The sequence below is a fragment of the Tachypleus tridentatus genome, chromosome 1 (assembly GCF_004210375.1).
Source record: "Tachypleus tridentatus isolate NWPU-2018 chromosome 1, ASM421037v1, whole genome shotgun sequence".
NCBI lineage: Eukaryota > Metazoa > Arthropoda > Merostomata > Xiphosura > Limulidae > Tachypleus > Tachypleus tridentatus.
The window spans coordinates 36,713,369-36,739,390 of record NC_134825.1 but is presented as its reverse complement, the minus strand read 5'-3'; the positions used below and the strand labels follow the sequence as shown (position 1 = coordinate 36,739,390).

General features: G+C 33.1%; 1 protein-coding gene and 1 pseudogene across 8 annotated transcripts in view; one reads left to right on the top strand and one right to left on the bottom strand.

Annotated features, from left to right (window-relative positions):
* The window catches only part of LOC143246243 (uncharacterized), a 38,146-nt gene extending 23,144 nt beyond the window's left edge, over positions 1-15,002 (bottom strand). The window contains exons 1-5 of one of the 7 annotated variants that reach the window (XM_076492646.1): positions 14,869-15,002; positions 12,160-12,233; positions 9,915-9,984; positions 4,914-5,024; positions 2,831-2,938 (exon numbers count right to left, since the gene is read on the bottom strand). In XM_076492646.1, the coding sequence (XP_076348761.1) occupies positions 2,831-2,938; positions 4,914-5,024; positions 9,915-9,984; positions 12,160-12,177 (307 nt within the window). In that variant the 5' untranslated portion in view covers positions 12,178-12,233; positions 14,869-15,002. Of the gene's footprint in view, positions 1-2,830; positions 2,939-4,913; positions 5,025-9,914; positions 9,985-12,159; positions 12,534-12,653; positions 12,790-13,083; positions 13,154-13,564; positions 13,782-14,868 lie in introns of those variants that run through there. The other 6 variants (XM_076492627.1, XM_076492659.1, XM_076492653.1 and 3 more) reach the window with 6 other exon arrangements.
* Positions 15,003-19,422: 4,420 nt separating this feature from the next.
* LOC143232341 (stomatin-like protein 2, mitochondrial) overlaps positions 19,423-26,022 on the top strand; it is a 28,579-nt pseudogene continuing 21,979 nt past the window's right edge. The window contains exons 1-2 of the transcript XR_013017500.1: positions 19,423-19,449; positions 20,149-20,348. The product of XR_013017500.1 is annotated as a stomatin-like protein 2, mitochondrial (transcript). The remainder of the gene's footprint in view (positions 19,450-20,148; positions 20,349-26,022) is intronic.

Genomic DNA, 26,022 nt, shown 5'->3' with positions numbered 1-26,022 from the left:
AGAGGAAGAGAGTTGCCCAGGAATAAACAGACAGGAATGAGAGCGATTGAAGAAAACTATAAACACTAGCATGTACCAAACATAAAACTCCTTACAGATTTCAAGGGGTGAATTTCAGCAGTTGAAAACAAGGAAGGAAAGAACAAACTGAAGACAGGAGATAACGAGGACTATGATACAGTGTGCAAGGAATAGCGTAGCAAATATACCGATTCTGTCTGCAGGTCAAGAGGGGAGGAAATAACCTTGAGGGGAAGGAAAAATAAACACAAAGCAAGAGGAGTAAACAGAGGTAAAGTAATGGAATGGAGTAAAACATGAACATCCAATCCAGAACCACAGAATGCAAAGTCAACAAATATATTCAGGAAAAACAGTTTGATTTGATTGATTGATTATTTTGAATTAAGCACAAAGCAACACAATGGGCTATCTGATGCTCTGCCCCCACAGGTATTGAAACCTGGTTTCTAGTGGTGTGAGTCTGCAGACATATCATTCTGTCATTGGGGGATTGTAAGAATAAAATAAAGAGTAAGAATACAGGTAGGAAAGATGCTGTGGTGCTGAAGAATGAGAGGAATGTTGAAAAGGAAAGAACATCTGATGTAAGAATCAGACCACACTGCCAGGGTATGGACAGTGGTCAGGTTAGGTGTGAAGGTAAAGGACAGGAAGGTTGGGATGTAGAACTAACAACAGTGTTTGTGAGTGTTTTTTTTCTTATAGCAAAGCCATATCAGGCTATCTGCTGAGTCCACTGAGGGGAATCGAACCCCTGATTTTAGCACTGTAAATCTGTAGACTTACCCCTGTACCACAGGGGAACAACTGGCAACAGAGGTTAAAGAAAGGGAGAGGTAGGGGGAATAACAGAAACTAGAGCAAGAAAATACCACAGATGAGTGGGCCAGGAAGGAGGAATCAAAAAGATCAAGAACAGAGTGTTGAGAGGAGGGAAAAAACAGACAAAGTAATCAGAGAGGAGGATAAACAAAAGCTAAGATGTTCAGCCAAAACTTAATGATGGGAAACAGGAGACCAAATTATTTGGTGAAAGGAGGAGGAAGTAAATGCACCAATTAAAGGGACAAATCACCAAATGCCAAGTCAGTTAAATCAAAGAATAAAGGGACCATTCCTCTATGGAAGCCCGTTCCAGTTGGAAGAATGATCTGCTATAAATCTGAAGGCATCCTGTATGTGACACAACATCAAACTAACCTGGCCATCATGAGCCCAAATGATTGAAGTAGAAAAACATGAGTATTATAATTGGATGTATTCATGGAACTATGATGGACAACTGTTAAGTGATCAGGTTGAAACATGAACAATCAATCCCCAGAGACAGGAAATGAGGATCCTATGGCCATTTAAAAGCAAGGAGTTCTAAGATGGTGATAAGAAGAGAATATATCATTTCCAACCAACAGCCTGAAGCCAGACTCTAAAGAGATCCATCCATACATAGAAGAAAATCTATCTGTGAAGTGGAAAGCATCATTCTCACTGAAGTATGAACCTTTACCCACCATTAAAAAAGATCATCATTGCAGTAATACAGAAGGAGAATATGAGAATCCAAAGGACCGTAAGCAAGATTACATCTGCCCTGTAGGACCCATTAAAGAGAAATCAGATGGGCTCAATCAAGGGGAAGGAGAGGAGTCAAAGGCTCAATCACAATAAGGGATAAAAACTCTGGAGAAGAAAGGAAGGGAGCAGACAGGGTGTACTGAACAGCTTGTACCAGAGAATGAAAAAAGGAGAAGGTTGTGCCCAACTTGTAAGGGTGACTATGAACCCTTAAAAATAAGAAACTGGAAAGTGTAAATGAAAGAACTTCACTTGGGTGAAAAACTAGTCCATCCAAGTACTGAAAAACTAGTCCATCCAAATGTATTGCTATGACCAGGCATATTGGATCCAAGAGGAGTAAGAAAGGGTTAAGGAAACTGTGACAATACACCAAGACACCAATGAGATATATAAGGGTGCTACTGATGAACAAATGCAACAAATGAGCTCCCACTGGGCCTGGAACCACAAGGAAGCCCCAAAAGAAATAGTGTTGGTGTGCCCTACATTTTTGGAAAAATTGTGAACGCTGGCACAGCAGGAAGAAAAGGTCTGGTATACAAAAGCTGGCAGTACATAAGATGCACACTGGGACAAATATGTCACAAGAAAAGGAAGGGTAGAAATCATTGCACACTGGGACAAATATGACTGAAGGGCAGGGAAAGAAGGTCTGGACAAAAGCCCATAAGACTCTGTAAACATGATGAGATCTGTAAACATGATGAATATGTAACGTTGTCAAATGTAGGACCCACAGGAAAGAAGCCTAGAGAAAGGATCTATGCTGCAAGGCATCATGACCCAAAATGTCTTATCAACAAAGAAACCATGATTGCCAAAGATGAGAGGTGGATAAATGGAAAACTAAGAACGGTGAAGATGCCCCCATAAAATCCTTCTGGGATACCTATCCAAAACTCAGACAGGGGAAGGGCAAATGAAAGGAACTTCAATAATCAGCACGAGAAATTAAAGGCAAAAGAGCAGTGACCCATTGAGTGAAACAAGAATTTTGGGCCATGTCCTGCAAACCAGAAGACTTAACCCAATACATATGGACCTGTTAAGTTCAGATCATCCCTGTCTTGCTCAGTGATGGATGGTTTTTGAGGTCTGCATTTCTAAGTTATGTGATGTTTTTTCGATTGTTCTTTAAATAAATACAAAGCATAAAAATGTACTAAAGACAGGTATTAAATTTGGATAATTTAAAACAGATATAACAAATAACACAAACAAATCTTACTCCTTCTGTCAATTCCATCTACTTCACAGAAACTAGAAGAGGACACAGCAATGTTTGAATCCCTCTTGGTATGGCCCATTCTAACACTATACTGGATAACTTGTTGTCCTTTCACAAGAGATATAATAAACTGTTCAAATTTACTTTAAAAATTCAGTCATTTTTATAAAAGAACTTAAACTAAGTATGATTATTTGATGAATATAAACCAAAATTGAAACAGAGGGGCTCACGAATACAAATGAGATGTATCACCTTAACAAGTTTGAAAGTTAGATCTGAAAATGCAAGATAAAAATCAAAAACTTTTTAAATTTACTTTCAGGGTACTGGAGTTCTGTTTCAAGGAAGAATTAATGGACAAATTTATAATATTTGTGTGAAGTACCAAACAGAAGATATATGGTGGTTAGAGAAAACTAAGTTTCAATCAGGTGGATGTAATGAAAGTGCAGTAAGGAGAACAATAATGAAACACTCATAAAGAAAAGCAGTAGACTGAAGTAACTATAGAAACTTAAAAAAAACAACAAAAAACATCTGAATGCAATCAGCATTGTGGAAATAACAAGCCTATAATCAAGTGGTAGTGCTTACAGGTATTATTGTGTGATGATGTTGTGTCACCCTCCTATTGTTGGAAGGCTATAATATTGTGATGAATATGTCTTAAGATGGTGTAATAAATGTAGATACCTGTAAGTGTGAGAGTCTGTTCAAGGCTCGTGGCATGCATGTTCCACAGCAGTTGTGCATGAAGTAGTAGCTCTTGGTAATGCAGAAAGGTAAATAGTATATTTAAATAAAACCACTTTTATAGCTTTTCACTTCCTTTTTTTGTAGACAGTGTAGACTTTATTTACAGCTCTTTATTTTAATATATACTTTTCAAAAAAAGAAACGCAAAAGGCAAAATTTGAGACAAATTGTTAACAAGTTTATTCCGGGGTAGTTCTGTATGACATGTGCGAAACTTTGCATATTCACTGATGAACATCCAAAGTTTGCAAAAGCGAAGTCCACGCTTACTAGTTGCAGTTTAACGTCACTCAACGTCAATAACGAGTATGCCCCCCGTGAGCATCAATAACTGCTTGGCATCTCCTGCCCATGGAAGTGATGAGATGACGAATCACATTCTCTGGAATGGCTGTCCACTCAGCCTGCAAAGCTGCTGCAAGCTGAGGTACAGTCTGCGGTTGAGGTTGTTGCCGTCACAGACGTTGGTCCAACTCCTCCCAAAGATGTTCGATGGGGTTTAAATCTGGTGATCTGGAGAGCCAGGAAAAAACGTTGATGTTGTGGTGTCTCAAGAAGACAGTATTGAGTCGGGCTGTGTGAGGACGGGCGTTGTCATGTGGAAAAACATCACTGACGTTCACCATGATGGGTTGCACATGGGGCCTAAGAATCTCGTAGACGGTTGCATACGGTCTGATCGGAAATCCTACGTAGCTCTGGTATGCTTGAGGCAGTAGACGTCACAGTGGTGGTCCTATCCCGAAGGTAACGTAACCGGAGGTAGTGATCTTGTGCGGGCGTGGTCACACGAGGTCTGCCAGATCGTGGATGGTCACGAGTTGATCCATGTTGTTGGGGACGATTCCATAGCCTTGTGATGGTGCTTGGGTGGACATTCACAGCTCTGGCAACATCTGATCGAGATTCGCCTGCTTTCAAGCGGCCAATGGCGTTGTTGCGTTGTGCTTCAGTCAGTCTTGGCGTAACTGTATTGCGTGTCGGTGGCTTAACACTGAGCTATGGAAACCGAGAACCCGTCACTTTTATAGGGATTTTGCACATGTTGCACTTGCATAATATGCAGATCTCTCAAACAAATTTATTGCACACGAATGCGTTTGGCGAAAAATCTGTTGTTTTCCTCCGTTTTCAAAGTGCACAACTTTTATTGTCATTTTGGTCTGACAATCAGTGCCTTAACACGTGTAACATCACATACTCTGAGCTTGTAACATTATTACATAGATTTCTCTTTAAAATAAAAAAATATCCCTCTTGCATTTCTTTTTTTGAAGAGTATATATATTTTGTTGACTAAGATGAATTTCAAACATGTGCTTACCTTTGAAATACTGTGAGCCTTTAAAAACCATACCATTTAAAGTTCTTAATATTCTGGAATCATAATGGGAAAAAACATAAATTGCCTGGATGTGGGGAGGTGGGCTGGAATCTATTTCATGGGAAAGTACATGTTGGAAGTTACTTTTAATCTCAAAAATCTAAAATTCAAATCAGATAAAAGTATGATACTTCTGAAGTATGAATAACCAGAATACCTACACTGAAAACATAGAAAATGGGACACTTATGAGTTTATGGAAAAATCTGACAAGAATGTAAAGCCATAATAAGGATGTGGTCAAACAGACCTGGAGTTAAATACAGAATCAGAATAACTAAAGAAATGGATTCAAGAAAAAAAAAGTTTAGTAGTCCAGCTTCATATAAAGATTGAACATCAGAATTCTGAAAATGAAAGTATTCTACCCAGCAAGGCAATTCTTCTTCCATGATGCCCTTTGGTTCATGTTCGAAAATATGTAGTTGATTACAGCAACAATATGTTTACTTGTGGAGCCAGAAGTAGGAGTAAGGTAGAGACATAATGATGCAAGTTGGTGCTATGTCCTGCATCTGTATTGTAAAGTCCAAAGGCAAGTAGACCAGTCAAAAGTTATGAATGGAAATGCTGATGAGGCTTTATTTCCCCTCATCCACATCTGAAAAAGCCAGTGAGTCATCACAAGTCTGACTAAATTAGTTCTTAGAAAGAAACAATTAAAGACCTAAGCTATCCTGAGGTTGGGGCTCAACAACTGAAGGGCAATGCATGGTAAGCTACAGAAACTAGTGAAAACAAGACACGAACATTCTATATCTTGACTTGAGTTATAACATACCTATAGGTAATGGATATCCTACACTGAGAATTCTCTAATGCTGTACAAGGAAGTGCAAATACATGTTGAAAGGGTACCTCTCAAAGCATCATCAGATACCAAAAAGCATTATCCTCTCAAGAAGTCCTAGCACAGAAAGTGTGATTATTTCTAGAAGAAATACAGAAGTTTAAATTGTATGTTAGAGTCTCATATGGAATCTCCAGGTTGAAGGTGCATGTTATTCATACACAACAAGGACTAAAATATGTATAAGTAAAATGTGAAATGGCCTCAGCTTTAATAAGGAGTATAAGCATAGAATCTCCAAGTACAAAAGAGTTCAATTAAATTACTTTTTAACTCTAAAAATGTGTATAATGTTCACAAAAACGTTAAGTAGTATAGAAATACTTGGATTGCCATACTCATTACAGATGTTGGCTCAATAGGTAAACAAGAAAAATAAAGTATAGCTCACTTCCTATTGATTTCCATCTGGCTTTAACAGTAATCACAGGTGACACACGGAATCATGAAAATGTATATAGCCAGCTGGATGGTGAATTGAGTGTGTGTAAGAGACTGAATGGATGAAAGGGTTCTAGCAGGCCAAACCAGCAAAACTGAAAAATTCAACATAAAACAGATGAAACTAAAGCTAAGCAGAAGGGAATTGCAATGGACTGATAAACTGCTTCACAATAATGAAAAGAAATTATGAAATATTAAAGAATAATGAAGGACATGAAGATAAAGATCCTGTTTGTCCACAAACATCATCTAATGGTTCCAACTAAGAATATTTTAAGAAAATTTATATTTTCCAGTTGAAAATGAGATGTTGTCAAGAAAATAAGTAAATTCAAACAAATATCAAACTTCACATTTCCTCAGAAACACAAAGTTGTCAGAGCAAAAACCTTAAGAAATGAAATGAAATAAATAATCTCATCCTTTCTGAAAGTCATTTCAGATTTCCCAATTCAAAGATTGTGAGCAACTGAATAAGAGAGAAAAGTGAAAATGCATTAAGACCAGACTAAAAGAAAAGTGGAATAATAAAACAAAACAGTAATAATCAGAAAATACTTTCAATTATTTTTACTTTTTGTAACATTAATTGATTTAATCATGATTTTGATTAATTATTTATTTCAACTGACACTAATTAATGTAATCAACTACACATATTACTTAAATTAATTGCATGTAACAAAGCAAGACATTCTTCATTTAAAGCTACATAATTTAACTAAAGTGCAAGGTGAGATATACAACAGATAAAAAGAAAACATCTTGTAACTCAAATGAACTGTTCATATTCTTAACACTTTATCTTGAATAATTGTGCATATTGGAAGTTTCAAGTTTAATCACCTAAACATGCAACATTATCCAGTGCTCCAGATAATCTAATGATTTCTTTACTCCTAGAAAAAGCTGTAATAATGAGTGTGAAAAGTCACTGCTAAAAACTTGCTTATTTTCAGATTTCATTGACATTTTTGGTCATCCAGCACCTGGCATTTGGAATGTTTAATTTCTTTACTAGGCCTATGCTTTTCTTATTTCTTTTTTCATGACCTACTAAAAATTCTTCCCCCAGAAGGCAATATCCATACATTTGTGGAAAGTAAACAATTTGTAGCATCTATATATATGTAAAACACAAAAATCTACTTGTTTGTCTGTTATCTAAACACTATTAGGTTGCTGTGCCAATCTCAATAAAATTTGTGAGATGATAGTTTTGAAGAAGGAGCATAGTACTGGTGGTTCACAACCTTTTACACCTCTCCCCCCATTATCACTGTTATTAAGCATTTATTATCTTTGACATGAATTTGTGTTAATTACATTTATAGATGGCACCACATCCTTACATACACAAAATAATTATTCAATTTTATAATAAATATTTAAAACAAGGTAATACAAAATACAAGTTTCAATACAGACGTTTTGGAATTTCCTTAAATTCCATCACCAGATTAATATTTCAAAAAATGTTATTTCATAATATTCGAACTACAGAAAACAAACTAAGCATTAATTGAGCTTTCTTTCATATTCAATCAGAAGTTTACAAAGAATAGATTTAAATAGTAACAATATAATAGAATGTACAATAAAATGTACAGCACACACATTTAGTAAATAAAATTAAGAGAAACTATAATATAGAGAAAGGCTTAAATATAAGTATAAATTCAGATCACAAACTTTATTAAAGAAAGCTTTTCCAAATTTATCATTATTTTAAAAGTACAGTATTTACATTTACATTTAGACCACTCTCTATAATAGTTTCTCTTGACAGATATTTATCAAATATCTGGATGCTGCAAGTTTTATTGTATATTTAATTGCATTGTTACCTTTTAAATGTGCTTTTTTAAAACTTCCAACTCAATAAGAAACTTGCTTGATGCTAATATTGTTTTTTGTAGATCAAATATTATGAACTAATTTTTTCTGAGATATTAATGCTGATGGTGGAATTTAAGGAACTCCTGAAACGTCCATATTAAAAATGTTTTTTTTATATTACCATGCTTTTAAATTTTATATTACATAACATACACAAAATGTGGGGGAGGGTACATAAACATGTTACTCATCTCAGGGAGTGCAGTAGCATTCTCTAGAGAGGAATGCAATGGGGAGAAAAAATGGTTGCCACTATTGCAATAGTACATAAACTCAGCTGAAGTTTCTACTCTAACAGCCATCACAAGCAGATATGAAGAGCCGTTTCTTGAGTTATTCCTACTTTGACTCCTGACCTTTCAATTTCAGCCTGTAAGATGCTTCTGCAGCAAATGCCCATCTGTTGGTTAATTACATGAAACATTGTGGAATGATATTGATTGAGAGCTGGGTGTTGAAAGAGAGTAACAAAAAGCACCCCTACTATCACTTCTTATGTTCCTACCTTTTAATACAAAGTAACCATGACCATTACACCGTGTATACAATGCATAAAATGTATACATCTTAAGTTGTCAAACCTTATACAAAACCTTTGGTGATGTATTAATGAATACTGTGATAACGCATTGCATATAAACTGTATAAAGGTTAAACATTTTGTGTTATTTGTCATAGCATCCACTCCCACATATTTTTTAAGTTCATAATTCTGGTAAAGAAGTAGTACTTCAGCTTGTTTCGTATAAAGAACTTTACTAAAACCCACAAATCAATGTACAAATGATTGATCAGTTTACAATAGGATTGATCTTTCACATTTTGTTTTTGTTTTATTTATGGTATGTCTTTTTTTTCAAATTAACAGATATACAGATATATGTGAATAGTATATATATTCTAGAGAAAATTAGTACTGAAAAACTAAACAAACCTCTAACTAATATATATATATATATATATTACATAGGCAAAGAATATGCATATTTAGTACATGTAATCTTTACTTCTATTGGTATTTGATCCATTAAAAACATGCATATTTACACAGTCAACATCTTATCTGGAGTACTGTTTGCCCTGATAAGAGATTATGGAGCAACTACATGGACTATGAATAATCAGGAATAGGTTGAAAATAATCAGTAAAGGGTTTAAAAAAGTCAAGTACTTTTTAAGTATAAAACAATCTAAAAATTTGATTTTAACAAAATACACAAGAGTTAGAGAACAGGTAAAGCTATAAGAAGTTCATATAGATAAAACTGATTACTGGTTCAAGCAAGTAACCAAAAGCTTGTTAGGGTTTAGAAGCTGATGTAACTCACAAGTGAGGAGGTTTCTTGAAAATATTCATGTAACAAAATTTCCTGAAATAATATGAAAAAGAAGTGATCACAAAAATTTCTTTCTTAATCTGGAGGTAATAAAAAATAATTCAGTTTAGGATTATTTTAATTGTGAAGAGGACAACAATATAACTTTACTAAATAGGTGGTAGTTCTGAAAGGCCAAAATAATAATGTTATAACAACTAACATAAATATTTACACAACATACCAAGAATGATGATACATAAATGTCCACAGCAATAATCCACAGTCTGAAATGTTAAAAATAAGGTTTTTAGCAAGTGTTGAAATTTTACTAGTTCTCGGCCATATTGAATAGCTTTATTTAGCCTTCTTTATCAATACTTTTACATCATACAGCAATTATGAACTAATATTTTTAAATAACTAACATACCCTTCATTCTTTTCTTCCATTCTGGAACTCGTTTATCAATGTATGTTTCAAAAGTCACATCCAATATTTTCTGAAATAGTGTAAAATTTACAAGCTATATATCAAGTTTCAGAAAATTTATCTGAACAAAATTATTCGTTGCTTTCACTGAGTGATTCTACATATAATGCACATTAATGTTAAAGTACGTGTAAAATCATAGATTATACACACCACTAATCCTCTTTAAACCAAGATAAATGTATCTAGTTGTGGACATTCTCTTTCCTTCTGACACTGAGCAGTGTCTAAACAGTTCTTGGAACTTCTTACCCTCTCCACAAAGTTAAACCATTTAAAGTTTAATAATATCATTTATGATAAAATAGATGGAATTGGCATGGGATTACTGCTGGACCCAGGGAAAGCCAATAGTTTTCTATGTTACCATGAAAACACATCTGACTAGAAAAATCCCCACATAAATGTATATGTCATTCAAATTCTCCATCTACTAAACATTAAACATGTTTAATGTAAGATACATCTATCACAAGGTTGTTGTTTGTTATGTTAGTTATCATATTTATTGCATAAAAAATATTTTATAAATGTTACACACTCTTGACATTTATACATTAGTTAAAAACATAAAACACATGTAGTAAAATCCATATCATTATTTGCTTGTAAGCACTAATCTCTACTTTTACCAGGAAAATAGTTGAATTATTTTGAAAAATAAAATGCACAATGGAAAGGGCTAACATATTTCTTGAGGAAAACAAACAGTAAACTTTGGCACTGAGGTACCATTTTGCTCATGCAGCATCAGTATTAGAACAAAACGTTCGTTTTCATTAAAAGTTAAAAAGAAATTTGAAACAGAAAACTACAACAGAATTTATTTATAATTAGGCTCTGGAAAACAATGCCACTTAAAAGATAATAATGCAGTATGAATAAGTAATTACAGAATACTTTAGTTGTGCCTAATAATCTCAAAAATGATAGTTTAAGGTGTTTTCCCATTTCTAGTGTAACTAGGTAAAGTAAAATGCCTTGTAACTGTTACTATGGCTTAATTTTTGCAGAGCATTGTGATATTTTGTACCTTTCAGTAATATAAGAAATTTAAAGATTTTTTGTTCAGTCAGATTCTATGCAATTTTATCATAAAGTTGTCCTCCAGAAAACTTGTTTTTATTCTAAGTGTCCATTTTTCTTTGTTGTTCTCTAACATACAGTGTCTATTCTGCCCAATGAAATATTGCTGTGCCTTTACACATCACACAGAACAGGGCAATAATAACATTTCACCTACTAAGTAGGTGAATATTTAGAGTTCACAGCCTTCATTATGTTAATAAAAATGGACAGTTACATGATAATGAGCTAGAGAATAAACAGCCATGTGATAACATGCAATATTATAGACATATTCAATGATCTTTTTGTGACTATGGAACAATGGCTTCACCTCAGTTTCATCACATTTTTGAAGAATTGTTTGACAGAAAAACATCTTAAGAGATAAAAATTGCTAATTGATTTGCTGATCCAATGGAAGTATACACACACTGGATTTTGTGCTATGAGATAAATACTATTTCACTTCACATCTTCTCATATCCAGTCTGTTTTCTTTCTTAATTTAAAATTCAGTTATTAAGCTAAACCCAAATTTACCTTGCAATTTTTCTGATCAAACCCTCCTGTTATTCAGTGAACCTATTTAATGTTTGTGGAAATAAGTTTCACCTTAGAATACCACATCATATAATACACATACAGAGCATGTAGAAATTGTCTAATGTGTTTTGTCAGAAGTCAAGCTAATGCAGTACAACTCATATTGGGACTCTTATTCATACAATTTACAAAACTTCTTTGGCTATGTAGCAGTATGACTATTGTTCCACTAGTGATATAAACCTCCTTTTTGATGTTCATTTAGGTACAGTACGAAAAAAAAAAATTTATTAGACTAACTGGATGTATCATTTCACGTTTTGATGTCTATCAGCTCGTAAACTAATTGTACTGTATTTTAATAATCTCTTGATCAGGGTTTAATAACAACAAACAAGATCTCAACACATACATATAAATCGAAATCTATTTAAGTTGGAGAGTCTAAAATTAACAAACTGATTGACAAATTAATATCAAATTGTCTAGAAATACTAAAACTTTTACTCTCAGTAACGAAAATTAAACTAGAAAGCAAGTTAGTAAAACATTACTAGTACTAAACAGTACTCACCTCTGTTTTGTTTTGCATATTTGTTGTAAAATCTGAGAATAAATTTCTGCTACGACTCACACCAAATAACAGACCTACAGGGAAACGAAAACACAACTGGTGTATTTAAAGTAATATACAGAAACCCTGCAAGATGTATATATATACACATGTATTAAACACAAGTGTGTATTCTCATTCCAATTTAATGACAAACTGATAACCCCAGTTCTGTCATTTCTTACTTCTACCTGATAACATGGGTTGCATCTATATGTATCTTATTTATTCTTCGAAAACAAATAAATACACACGTCTACATTTAATGATAACAGTTTCATAGTCAAGTACTTCACAGAAAGGAAGTTTAATTTCCTTCAACGCGAAAGAACAGCTTATTGCACACTACCTTAAATATTATTATTTACAAAGTATTTATTATTAACCAAAATATTTTAGGAAATATTAAACAAAATAACTACTGATAAAATGTATCTACAAACAGAATTACATACCTTGGCATTTTTTGCAGAAAAAACAGACAATAAAATTTTAAAAGTTCCAGTAGATGTGACATAAAATTTTAGCAAGAGGAAATCCTCAAAAACTATTCAAGAAATAGAGCTATCAACTAAAAGTTTGTAGCAGGAAAAAATTTATACCTATTGTATAAACTGCTTTGCCGTAGCTAAAAATAAATCTCAAAAATGTAGAAGCAAGTGAGTACAGCTACAAATTAATTTTCACAGCCTTTAATTTAGGAATTACACTTTTCTTACAGTGTCAAGAACAAAAGTTATTATCATTTTTCACTGTTGAAGGGAGTTTGTTTAATTTGTTCGTTTTTGAAATTTCACTCAAACTTCCTTAACAACTATCTGCATTGGTTGTCCCTAAGTGAAAAAACATATAAAAGAAGGAAAGTAGCTAGAAAACACCACTCACTACCAATTCGTTAGCTGTTCTTTTAGCAGTGAAAAGTTGGATTAACCATAAATTATAATATCCCACACAGGATAAAGGTCATATATGCTTGGTAAATATATTTAGTAAGATGACATATTCTGATAAGGTACAATCTTGTCACAGTTTGGATTAACGAACCAATGCACAAAATACTTGTTATGTGTTATAATTTATCTCAGACGACCCCCTGATTTAGTATCTTTCATATTATAATATATTCTGGACGAGTCTCCGACTTATTACGTTACGTATTACGATTTCAAATAGCCCCAATTTTTACTTTTAATTTAGAAATTAACTAAATATCGGTATGTGTTATATCTATGATACTTGCCAACAAGATTGATAAACACAATTTTCCTTCCTAACAAAAATGTATTTTAATATACAAACAACAATACAATTTATAATAATGATTATTACAAATAATAATTTATATACAAATGTTTTACAAACTTACAAACAGTACTGAGTCTTCTATCTGACATGGAACTGAATATTGGATCGACTGTTCACGATGAGGGGTTTAATTCTGAGTTGGTATTGTTACACTTCGCTTAATAGTTAACTTGCTAGCTCTCTGTTCTTGGCTGGCTTCACGCTGTTTACAAACTTACTTTTATTCCCTAGGAAGATATCTAATGTTTTCGTAGAAATACTAACGTCCAAAGTTAATTCACTAAAGTTAAACGTTTTGTAATGTTCAACATTTACAAACGTTTAATGTACGTTTATCACAGTTATAGCATCCGAGACACAGACCATTTCCATCATTTTCCTTACAAAAGAGTTAGGGTATTGTCCAGTAATTTACATTTTATTTTAAACTGGAACTTCTGGAACTGTCAATCAATTGAATGATTAGTTGATGTACGTCATGAAATAATTATTTTGCATAAAAAGAAAGAATTCAAATATATTTATAACTTTAAAGTCTAAATTATTGAAAGTTTCTTATAATATTAGGAACTGAAAATTAAATTCCTGCGCGTCAACTTTACTATTGTTTTCCCTTTATCTTTTTGCTATTGTTTGTGGCAAATATGATAAAAATTGTAATAGTAATATTTAAAAAGTATACTACTTTAATAATAAAAAAGACATTTGTGAAAAAAGAACTAGTATAAGCACAATGTGAACGACAAATATATCACTGTTTTGCATATAACAAACCACATCGAGAAAACTAGTGTATCCCTGGACGGGAATAGAATCTCCTGATTTTAACGTTGTAAATAAATCCCTAGACTTACTTCTGTCCCAGCGGAGAACAACAACATATATATAAATCCTATATGAAGTATTCCTATTAGTATATTCTGTCGTTCATTTAAATAAATAAAAATAATTATTATTATCAAATTTTAACACTGGACTGGATAAGTGTCAATGATACATGCCCTAACTTTTTTATCCCACAATAGCAATACATAAATTACATGAAAATTTAAAATAAAAAACCTACTAAATGTATTATCTTCCCATGGCTTTAAAAATCATATACTTTTATAATATTTCTATCATTTATAAGTTGTGAATCTTTCAAAATTTTAAAATACTCCTTTTCGTCTTATAAATTAACTTTATTTATCGTTGATCATAAAGTTCAATTTTTTATAATCAATTACTGTAAGCTTTATTTATTTTTATTAATATACTTATTTTACTTTATTTCTCTGATTATGAAAGTCATAAAAAAGGTCAAGTTAGCGACTATTCATCTGTGACTTTGGGCCACACCGTTCAAAATGACGTTACCATTACCTTTTTGTTGACGAGAAACCCGCTTTCAGCCAATAAAAGTTTGCAGACGACTTTGAACGGTAACAAAAGAAGCTTTATTACAAGTAACAAATGTACAACATTTCGACACACTTTTATCATCATCAGGTACAACTAGCTTAAATACGCATAAGATTAGATATGAGTACAGAGTAGAACAAAGAAGTCATAAGATAAGACTCTGCTCAACTGATTACGAAAGTTATCTTTATGCTCTGGGACACTGGTTTAGAATCGGAATGTTTTGTTAAATTGAGATGGTTTTCTTTATTTCGCGTTTGTTAATGTTTGGTTCTTTGTTTCCATCTATAGTGTTTTTAACTGATATAGCATGGGGTTTTTGAGTTGCAATGGTCGTAAACATGGAAGGGTATTTTATTATGTTCAGTGCATCTGGTTTCCCATTTTCTTCTAATTTATCGGATAGAAATATTGCATGATTTTACGTAATTTTTATTTAATAATGACCTCAGATTAATGATGGATTTTTGAGTGAATTTGAAAAGGTAACTATTGTAATCATGAACAATACAGAATATATCGATAAAATTAATGGCATCCTGTCTAATGAAAATAAATTCAATCCCGCATATAGAACATTTTACCATTGATTCCAGAAATTAGTTCAAAAATAAATCACACCAGGAGAAAATTTGCCATTAAATATAAAATCTTTGTCAATTCACTCAAAAATCCAGTTCTGAAGTAAAATCGTTAGTAAGTAAAAGTTATATAGAATCAGAGTGTTTATACGTTCCCCGCCGGTACAGTGGTAAATCTTCGGAGTTACAACATTAAAATCAGAGGCTCGATTCCTCTCGGCAGAATCAGCAGATAACCCGCTATGGTTTTGCTTTAAGAAAACACATACACATCGTTTATAAATTAACGTGTAATAACTATGGATTATTTTTCTTTATATTTCTTTTAAACAAAGAATTAAACATTAATTTACATACGTAAAGCAAAGGAAGCCAAATTATATATTTTAACTAAAATCAATTTTCATTTTCAAGACGGTTGGTACGGGTATTAGCACTTTAATTAAAATAAAGTACAGAACAACGTTTCGATCTTCTTAGGTCAACTTCAAGTTAACAAAGTTTCTTTTAAGTAAAGTACTAATACCCATACCAGTCATCTTGAGAATACATTTTTACTTTAAGTAGGTTTCTCATCATCACGTAAGATTAATTTTGGTTTCCTTTTTTCGAACATTATTACTAGCAAGTGATTTAACAAAAACATTTTGTTCAAAAATCCTTTCAATATTTCCCTTTACATTTTGGATCATTTCACTTAGATTTGAACTTTTCACGAAGCTACACGAGGGCTATCTGCTCTAGTCGTCCCTAATTTAGCAGTAACAAATTAGAGCAAAGTCAACACCATACAATTTGACAACTATTTGTGGTCAAAAAGCTGCACAGGCCATCTTTACAAACACATATATACAGTTATAAACATTAAGCAGAAATTTATAGTTTACTTCAAATAAAAACTTTGAAATAAAAATAAATAAATATTTTTTTTTACTAATTTATGTAGCTAGATGATGGACGTTGCACAATAAAAATCTTTAAAAATTGATATAGTAGTTTTTATGGTGATTAAAGTCTATATTACTTCATACACAAATTTGTATTTCAAAAAACAAAAGTGATCATACATCAAAATAGATAATGTAACAACAGGAGAGAACAATGTTTGAGCATCAAGACTAAAGTGAGCTTTGGTAGATGTTTGTAGTTTTGAGACAACTTGGTTCTAACGGGACTGGACTGTGTTTCGTTTGTTTTTTTTTACAACACTATCCACCAACTTATAAGCTATAAGGGTCTCGTTTATAGTGCATGCCAACAAACTGAAGCTCTGCACCACCGAACACTGTGAAAAACGACATACCATATATCAGCTTCTAACCGACAATGGGGAAGTTTCTGTTTATTTCTTTGTCGTTTTATCGGGAAAGATTATAATAAATTGATGGTAAAATAATACACCAGCAGAAACACCGATAACGTTTTTTTCTTTCTAGAATGTAATAAAGTGCAAGCCTTCTGAGTATAATTGAGTAATAAACGAGATAACTCTGCAAACACATTTATATGAAAGAATTATATATAGGAATTTAAATATGTAAATTTATAAATTCACTATTATTTTCAATTTCGCGCAAAGCTACACGAGGGTAATCTGCATTAGCCGTCCATAATTTAGCAGTGAAAAACTAGAGAGAAAGCAGCTTGCCATCATCACCCACCGCGAACTTTTGTGCTACTCTTTCACCAACGAATAGTGGGATTGACCATCAAATTATAACGCCCTCACAGCTGAAAGGTCGAACATGTTTGGTAGGACGTGAATTCAAACCAGTGATTCCCAAATTGTGCCCAATCACACCAAACATGCTCGCCTTCTCAGCCGTGAGGGCGTTATAATGTGACGTGTCAATCCCACTATTCGTTGGTAAAAGAGCAGCCCAAGAGTTGGCGGTGAGTAGTGATGAAAGCTGTCTTCTCTTTAGTCTTTGACTGCTAAAGTAGGAACGACTAGGGCAGGTAGCTCTCGTGTATCTTTGCGCGAAATTCAAAACAAACAAACCGAACCCAGATTGCGAGTCAAGCGCTATAGTCATTTAGCCATGCCGGGCCTTTTTACTATTAGAAAATATTTTTGCATATTTTACAGCTTTAATAATAATGAACTTCGTTAAAAGTACAAAATGGAAAGTTAGATATCATAATGTAATATAAGGTAACATTAGATAATGGAAAACTTATCAGTAACAACACCTGAGAGAGCACATTTATTCATATTTTCCTGGTAAGCTCAGTGATGAAGTATTAGATAGCAAGTATAATAAATGAAATACAGTTTTCGAAGTGCGAAACGTATCAGAATTGACTATTAGGCTACTACATATGAAATGTCGGATTTTGAAAGTAAAACGTGGCACGAGTACATATTTGCTGTTTAATTATTTAATCAAAATAAGCTACTTTGGACTCAATACACTACAATCACTTTCATTTGAACTTTGATTTGTAAACTTTTTTTTTCTTTACAAAATGTCCAAATGTCTATAAAAGTGATAATCTGTAAGGTAAAGATACAGTGAATATGGCAGACGAGGTGAAGTTTCGTTGTGAATTTCGTTTAGTTTTTGAACAGTAACGCGTAAGACACGAGATCGAGCATTGCCATGAAGCAGTATGGATCCACTACGATCAGTTATTGCTGGATGTTTTCGTAACAACTTTTGATGCATATTGTAAAGTTCACAAGAATATTTCTTTACTGTGATTATTTATTTTGGATTTAAGAATAAATAATATATCATAAGCTTCTTTGGGTGAAGAGCTAGTTTTGTTACTTCTCATAGTTGAGCCACTGTCTGAATCATCGTTGAATATCGTAAAGTATCCACTTTTCACCACAGGTAACAATTCTCTGGAGATAAGAGTGAGAAATAAACTTCAACTCGTGTTGTTTGATGGTTTTTCAGTCAGTTCGTGATGTACCCATTTATCGAGCTTTTTCACCTTACCAACTGCTTCAAGATGTTGGAAAACTGTTGAATAATGAACATTAAGTTTGTTGGTACGTTTTCTCACAGTTTGGTGGGAATCTGATTCAACTAAGACCTTCAATTCTTCTTCATTAATGGCTGTCTGATGTTGGCGCCGAGACTTTCTTTCAAGGCTTATGTCGCCTGAACGAAATCTGCTAAATCAACGCTGTGATTTGTGATCATTAGCTATGTTTCCACCACGTACGTAACTGGTATTACGAGTTGCTTTCGTCGCATTGTGACCAAGCTTGAACTCTAACAAGAAATGTATACGAATACGAATTTTATCCATGGTAAAGAAAATCAATATAAGTATAATTTAGTTTCTAAAATTAGAAAAATAAAGTGAGCTTGAAATGAACCAGACAAATACTATATTATTCTGACAAATTTACGATGATACTTCTCTTTCAACCATTAAAATCTGAGATTAAAATTTGCAAATGAAAATCTGACATTTCATATACATCAGCCTTATACATTCATATACAAGAAGATAAAATACAAGACCTTTTTTTTTTTTTAATTTCGCACAAAGCTACTCGAGGGCTATCTGTGCTAGCCGTCCCTAATTTAGCAGTGTAAGACTAGAGGGAAGGCAGCTAGTCATCACCACCAATTCTTGGGTTACTCTTTTACCAACGAATAGTGGGATTGACCGTCACATTATACACCCCCACGGCTGGGAGGGTGAGCATGTTCAGCGCGACGCGGGCACGAACCCGCGACACTCAAATTACGAGTCGCACGCCTTACGCGCTTGGCCATGCCGGGCCTATATAGACAAGACCTATACCAACAATTGGATTAAATACATAATTTAGTATTTCAAGATTACACTCTTAATATTAAAATAAAACAAAAAAAAAGGTTAAATAAAAACGATGTTGAGCTATCATTGGCTATTTTGCTCTTTTTGTTTTGCTCAAATTGTAACTAGAGTAAGTGAAACATATCATAACATGTACAGTGAAACAGTCAACAAATGGGTAAGTTACACGAGAACCGTTCTACATCACATTTGAATATTTCTAAGATGTTATGGCCCGGCATGGCCAGATGGTTAAGGCACTCGACTAGTAATCCGAGGGTCGCGGTTTCGAGTCCCCATCACACTAAACATGTTCGCCCTTTCAGCCATGGAGGCGTTATAATGTGACGGTAAATCCCACTATTCGTTCATAAACGAGTTGCCCAAGAGTTGGCTGTGGGTGGTGATGACTAGCTGCTTTCCCTCTTATACTGCTAAATTAGGGACGGCTAGCGCTGACAGCCCTCGTGTGGCTTTTCGTGATATTCAAACCAAACTAACATGTCATTGTTTATATTCTTTAATGTACATGCTTCTCACTCTTTTTTTTTTTATAGGAAAATCACAACCTTAAATGGCTTTAACTCCCTTTATTTCAAATTTTTAGTCACTTACATTTCGAAGTGACAAACTCCAAAACATTCAATAATATGTACATCAGGATTTCATCATTTAACAAACTGTAAATTAAATGTGTAAATGAGTAATTACAATCCCACCCAGTTAATTGTTTCAAAAGTATGAACATTTGTAAAAGTAAGGTAAGTGTTACTAATCCAGTTATTAGCATAGTATGGAAATACTAAATACGCTACTCTCCCAGAATATGTATTTTGCATCTGCAAAATCCTTAAACTGTTTTGAGTTCTCATTTTAGAACACTCTTGAATCCGGTCAAGATGTTTTAAAAAATTTCAGCCCGATGTGTTACTTTTTATTTCTAAACTTAAGCGGTCAAGGAATTTATGTAGTGTTTCTAGTGGTGGTTGCATTTTGCTCTTCTCGATCACGTATTTTTAGGAATGACTGGCGAAAGTCAGACGGAATAAACCTTCCAGTCAACGAATTTGTCTCAAGGTAAGGTACGCCTACTGTGCTTCACTTAGATCATGGAGGGAATTTTGAGATCAGATTTGTTTATGGTTCCAGATCCTTTGGAAAAGATTAGATTAATAGTAATTTTTCTATCTTTTGACAGTTTGGTGAAGAGATACAACCACATAGAGTTGAATTAATTAGTCAAAGAACATAGGAAAACATGAGATTTTCTACTTTTTGGTGATTTATTATACAGTAGTACATGGAACTACCAGTAACACACCATTATTACCGATATTCAAGAGAGAATTAAAAATGCAATTGGACCTTTCGTTCTGTGATTGAACTTAGGATCATCTTACAAGTATATGTAGATAAAATAAGGAACACAATTTATGTCTTACATAAATTTACCTGGGAACATTTTTATTTGTTGATTTGTAATTAATCACAAAGCTACACAGTGGGCTATCTGTGCTCTGCTCACTACAGGTATCGAAACTCTTTTTCGAGCGTTGTAAACATGTAGTTGTGCCACTGAGGAACGTCTGAGAAAAACTTAACTCACTTAGCGATAAAACAAGAATTTGCTATGATTTTTAATACGGATAGTAATGGATTCCTTTGAAATGATACGTTGTGGTTGTACAATTTTTACCATATGATAGGAGGAACTACAACGTTAAGCAGGTGCTGGGAGAGGATACGTGCTGTACTCAAAACAATTAATGATGTAATTTACAAAATTTAGAAGGATGATTATCCCAACGTGTGGTCGTCCATCTTGATTATTTTTGTAAGTATGTTGGTGAGAGAAAAATTCTACCTGGTAAATTCCGAGATCAGTTTGTCAACTCAACCTCCTGAAGATATCAAAGTTTCTGTCGACTAGTTTCAGAGGATCATCAAGGTTGGAGCTGTCAGTGTATTCACCTAACCACCAACTCAAAACTTTAAAAGTGACAACAAAGGAAAAACGCTGTTCCATCAGCATACTACGGTTTTGACAGTAAAAAAACAAAAACAAAAACTAATAAGTGATGTCGAGAAAACCAACTTGTAGAGAAATATATATGACAAATAAACAATTTAGTGTAGTGTTTTATTATTTGAATTCAAATTGTTCATGTGACGTCATAATCCAGGAATGAGGCATTGTTGTAAGCTATTCTTTAATTTTGTAATTTGTTGGTTAGCTAGAAAAAGCTACGGGTTTTAATAATTACATTAAGTAGGCCTAGAAAGTTCTAATGTGACATCAAAATTTCTTGTAAGTTGTATATTCTAAGCCAGGTTATAAATATTAGGTAGTTTTGAATTGTGTAGCGGGTTTCATTTTTCAAAATTCAAAATAAAGAGTCGAATCAGCCAATATATTTTCATGTAGTATTTCGTTCTGTGTTTGCTGTAATGTTATTGAAGTATTTTTATAGAACTAAGTTGATTTCACATTAGTCCAAGTACTGTAAGAGATTTCTATATCATTTTTGACTCAAGCTTAAAACAAACTACAACAGCGTACTCGTGTGGAAGCTTTTAGAAACGTTAAAGAAAATATAAAGTAATTTGTTCCTAATACGTTGAATGAAGATCAATTTCACTACACAATATAAAAGAACCCGCTAACGAAATTACAACATTACAACAAATATTTTAAGACGTAAAAAGTCTGGAATGTTGAATTCTAGTAAGTTATGTTGAAAGGATTTGAATATGCAAACTTGCAAGTTCTATGAGCACCACAACCAATAAAACAGTGTAGAGAAATTGAAAGTATCAGAACTACATTTTGATATTGTTTGGTGTTAGGTTACGTTGGTAGTGTGATACCACTGACAACTGATCGCTTTTGGAAGGAGTATGTAACGGTTCTTTCCAAACCAAAATAATCATACACTTACACAGATCCCAAAAAAATTTACAGGACGAAGATTTTTGTGTACTTAATGATACTAGAAACATAAGAATCTGAATCATCTGGAAAGACAACTAAAACAAGTTACGTTTACATAAAACTCTTCCACGATATATTCGTTCAATTGCTATATACGTAATGCAGCTGGAGAATAAAGTAGATATCTATGTAATTACATATGGAAACATAGAAAGCAAGTAATTTAACACAGCATCTATCCTACTGTTGAAAGGGACATCGAGAAATCATCATCTTCGAATATCATATGACTTATGGAGAACCTAAGGGAGGAATAGTGTGCTTTAGAAATCACAGGTTTAAGACGGGGATTTTGAAATATAAACTACGCCTTAAGGTTAATTTCAAGATACGGCAACGTGGTCAGATAGAGCACACCTGAACATGGTAGCATACATGGTTCGAAATTATTTCAATATCATGAACTTCTGTAGAATGTCTAAAACTGTGATAATTATTTTCAGTTTTTAAGAGTATCAAATTATGTGAGCTTCGATTATTCTAAAAAATGTTCAATGTTATAAATAGCGTGGAGCGAAAGTGACCACACATTTGTTAAATTTAGAGCATAGTTTAATTTCTAATTATTATTCTGAAATAAATAATAATTTTCTTTATTATCACCTGTATAGTGAAATTTTCACGCTGTATTAGGAAGAAAAAATTTTCAGGGTACTCGACAAACTGAAAATAGAACGGATATTGAGCTTCCAATAAAAGTGTTGGAAATATTAAAAAACATATAATTTTTAACTGTCGACAAATTAAATAAATAAGTACAAACTCAGCGAGTACAAATGTTGAAGTAATTATGGAAGAAAAGCATACGTTTTTTTTTTTACACTTCAGTCTTTTCATTCTACTTCATTACATAGGTATGAATAGAGATTTGGATATCAAATACTTAGCAAGGCGATGAAGAATAAAGATATGGATGTCAAACAGTTAAAAGGTAGGTGAAAAATAAATATCTGAATGGCATATTTTTATAAAAATATGAAGAATATATATATGAATTTCAAGTAGCAAGACGGAGAACAATAGAGATGTGGGAGGAAGGGGTGGGTAATACATTGAAGAATAGAGATTTGGGTGTTAGATATATAGAATGGCAAGAATAAAGATTTGAGTGTCAAATAGTTAGGAAGAGGATAAAAAATAGAGACCTGGATGTCAAGCGGTGGGTATGATAATGCAAAATGGAGATCTCAAGAATAAATACTTAGATAAAAGATATGAATAGAGATTTGGATGTCAAATACTTTGTAATGTGATGAAGAATATAGATATGGATGTCAAACAATTAAAAGGTAGGTGAAAAATAAAGACCTGGATGCCAGATGTTTATAAATATGTGAAAAATAGATATAAGAATTTCAAATAGCAAGAAGAAGAAAAGATATGTGGGAGGGAAGTGGTTGGTATTACAACGAAGAATAGAGATTTAGGTGTTAGATATATAGAATGGCAAGAATAGAGATTTGAGTGTCAAATAGTTAGGGAGACTATGAAAAATAGAGACCTGGATGTCAAGTGGTCAGTAAGATAATGCTAAATGCAGATTTGAGGGTAAAATAGTTTGATAAAAGGTGAAGAATAGATATTTGGATATCAAATAGTTAGCAAGACGATAAAGAATAGAGATGTTGAGTTTAAATAGTTAAAAGTAAGTGAAGAATAAAAATATGGAAGCCAGATGGGTATAAAAATATGAAAAATAGATATACGAATTTCAAATATCAAGACGAAGAAGAATATAGATGTGTATAATAGAACGAAGAATAGAGATTTGGGTGTTAGATATATAGAATTGCAAGAATAGAGATTTGAGTGACAAATAGTCAGGAAGAAGATGAAAAATAGAAACCTGGATGTCAAGTGGTCAGAAAGATAATGCAAAATGGAAATCTGAGGAATAAATGCTAAGGAAAAAGGTAAGAAGAGATTACAATGTCAAACACTTAGCAACACGATGAGGAATAGAGATATGGATGTCAAACGGTTAAAAGGTAGTTGAATAATAAATATCTGGATGCCAGATTTTTATAAAATTATGAAGAATAGATATAAGAATTTCAAATAGCAAGACGAAGAATAATAGAGATGTGGGTGGGAAGTGGTGGATAATACAACGAAGAATAGATATTTGGGTGTTAGATATATAGAAGGAGAAGAATAGATATTTGTTGTCAAATAGCTAGCAAGACAATGAAGAATAGGGACCTGGATGTCAAACAGTTAGTAAGATACAGTAAAATGGAGATCTCAGGAATAAATACTTAGAAAAAAGGTATGAATAGTGATTTGGATATCAAATACTTAGCAAGGCGATGAAGAATAGAGATATGGATGTAACAGTTAAAAGTAGATGGAAATTAAAGATGTGGATACCAGATTTTATAAAAATGTGAATAATAGATATATGAATTTCAAATAGCAAGACGTAGAAGAATAGAGATGTGGGTGGGAAGTGATGGGTAATACAACGAAGAATAGAGATTTGGATGTTAGATATGTTGAATGTCAAGAATAGAGATTTGAGTGTCAAATAGTTAGGAAGAGGATGAAAAATAGAGACCTGGATGTCATGCGGTCGGTAAGATAATGCAAAATGGAGACCTGAGGAATAAATACTTAGAAAAAAGGGGAGAATAGAGATTTCTACGTCCAATAGTTAGCAAGACGATGAAGAATAGAGATATAACTGTCAAACAATTAAAAGGTAGGTGAAAAATAAAGATCTGGATGCCAGATTTTATAAAAGTGAGAAGAATAGATATAAGAATTTCAAATAGCAAGAAGAAGAAGAGATATGTGGGAGGGAAGTGGTGGGCAATACAACGAAGAATAGAGATTTGGGTGTTAGATATATAGAATGGCAAGAATAGAGATTTGAGTGTCAAATAGTTTGCAAGGCGATGAAAAAAAGATACCTGGATGTCAAATGGTCGGTAAGATAATGCTAAATGGAGATCTGAGAGTTAAATGGTTAAAAATAAGGTGAAGAATAAACATTTGTATGTCAAATAGTTAGCAAGGCAATGAAGAATAAAGATATGTAAGCCAGAGCATCATAAAAAATATGAAAAATAGATATCTGTATGTCAAATATATAAAAGGTAGGTGAAGAATAACGATATAGAAGTCAGATGGTTACAAAATTATGACGAATATATGTATGAATTTCAAGCAGTAACACGAGTAAGAATAGATGTTCGGGTGCGATGTGGTGGGTAATAGAACAAAGAATAGAGATTTGGGTGTTTTATTGATAAGTAAGAATAGATGTTCGGGTGCGATGTGGTGGATAATAGAACAAAGAATAGAGATTTCGGTGTTTTATTGATAGAACTACAAAAATAGAGATTTGAGTGTCAAATAGTTAGCAAGACGACATAGCGACATATTCGTAATTTACTTTTTTGGAAAATGGTGCCGTCGTTGTTAATGTTTGTGAAATCGGCATCAAGATATGTACTTCAGGAAAATTAGCTGTTTTTCAAAACGGACTGGTTAGTTTCTGAACGTAATTTTTCACGCTGTTTTCTTTATATCATCGTTACTTGAACTTCTGTTTCAATACTTAACACATTATTTCTGTGAATCGGCGACGACGGCATATGAGTTTAATGACAGTCTGTGAAGTTTGACTTAGGCTTAGAGCAATTTAATTTTTAATATTTTAGGATTGTACAATAAAATTATAGAGCATTGATTTCATGCCGTTAATCTATAGTCTTTAGAAGCGACAAATTTGTCCTGTCACTGAAAGCTTGGCGA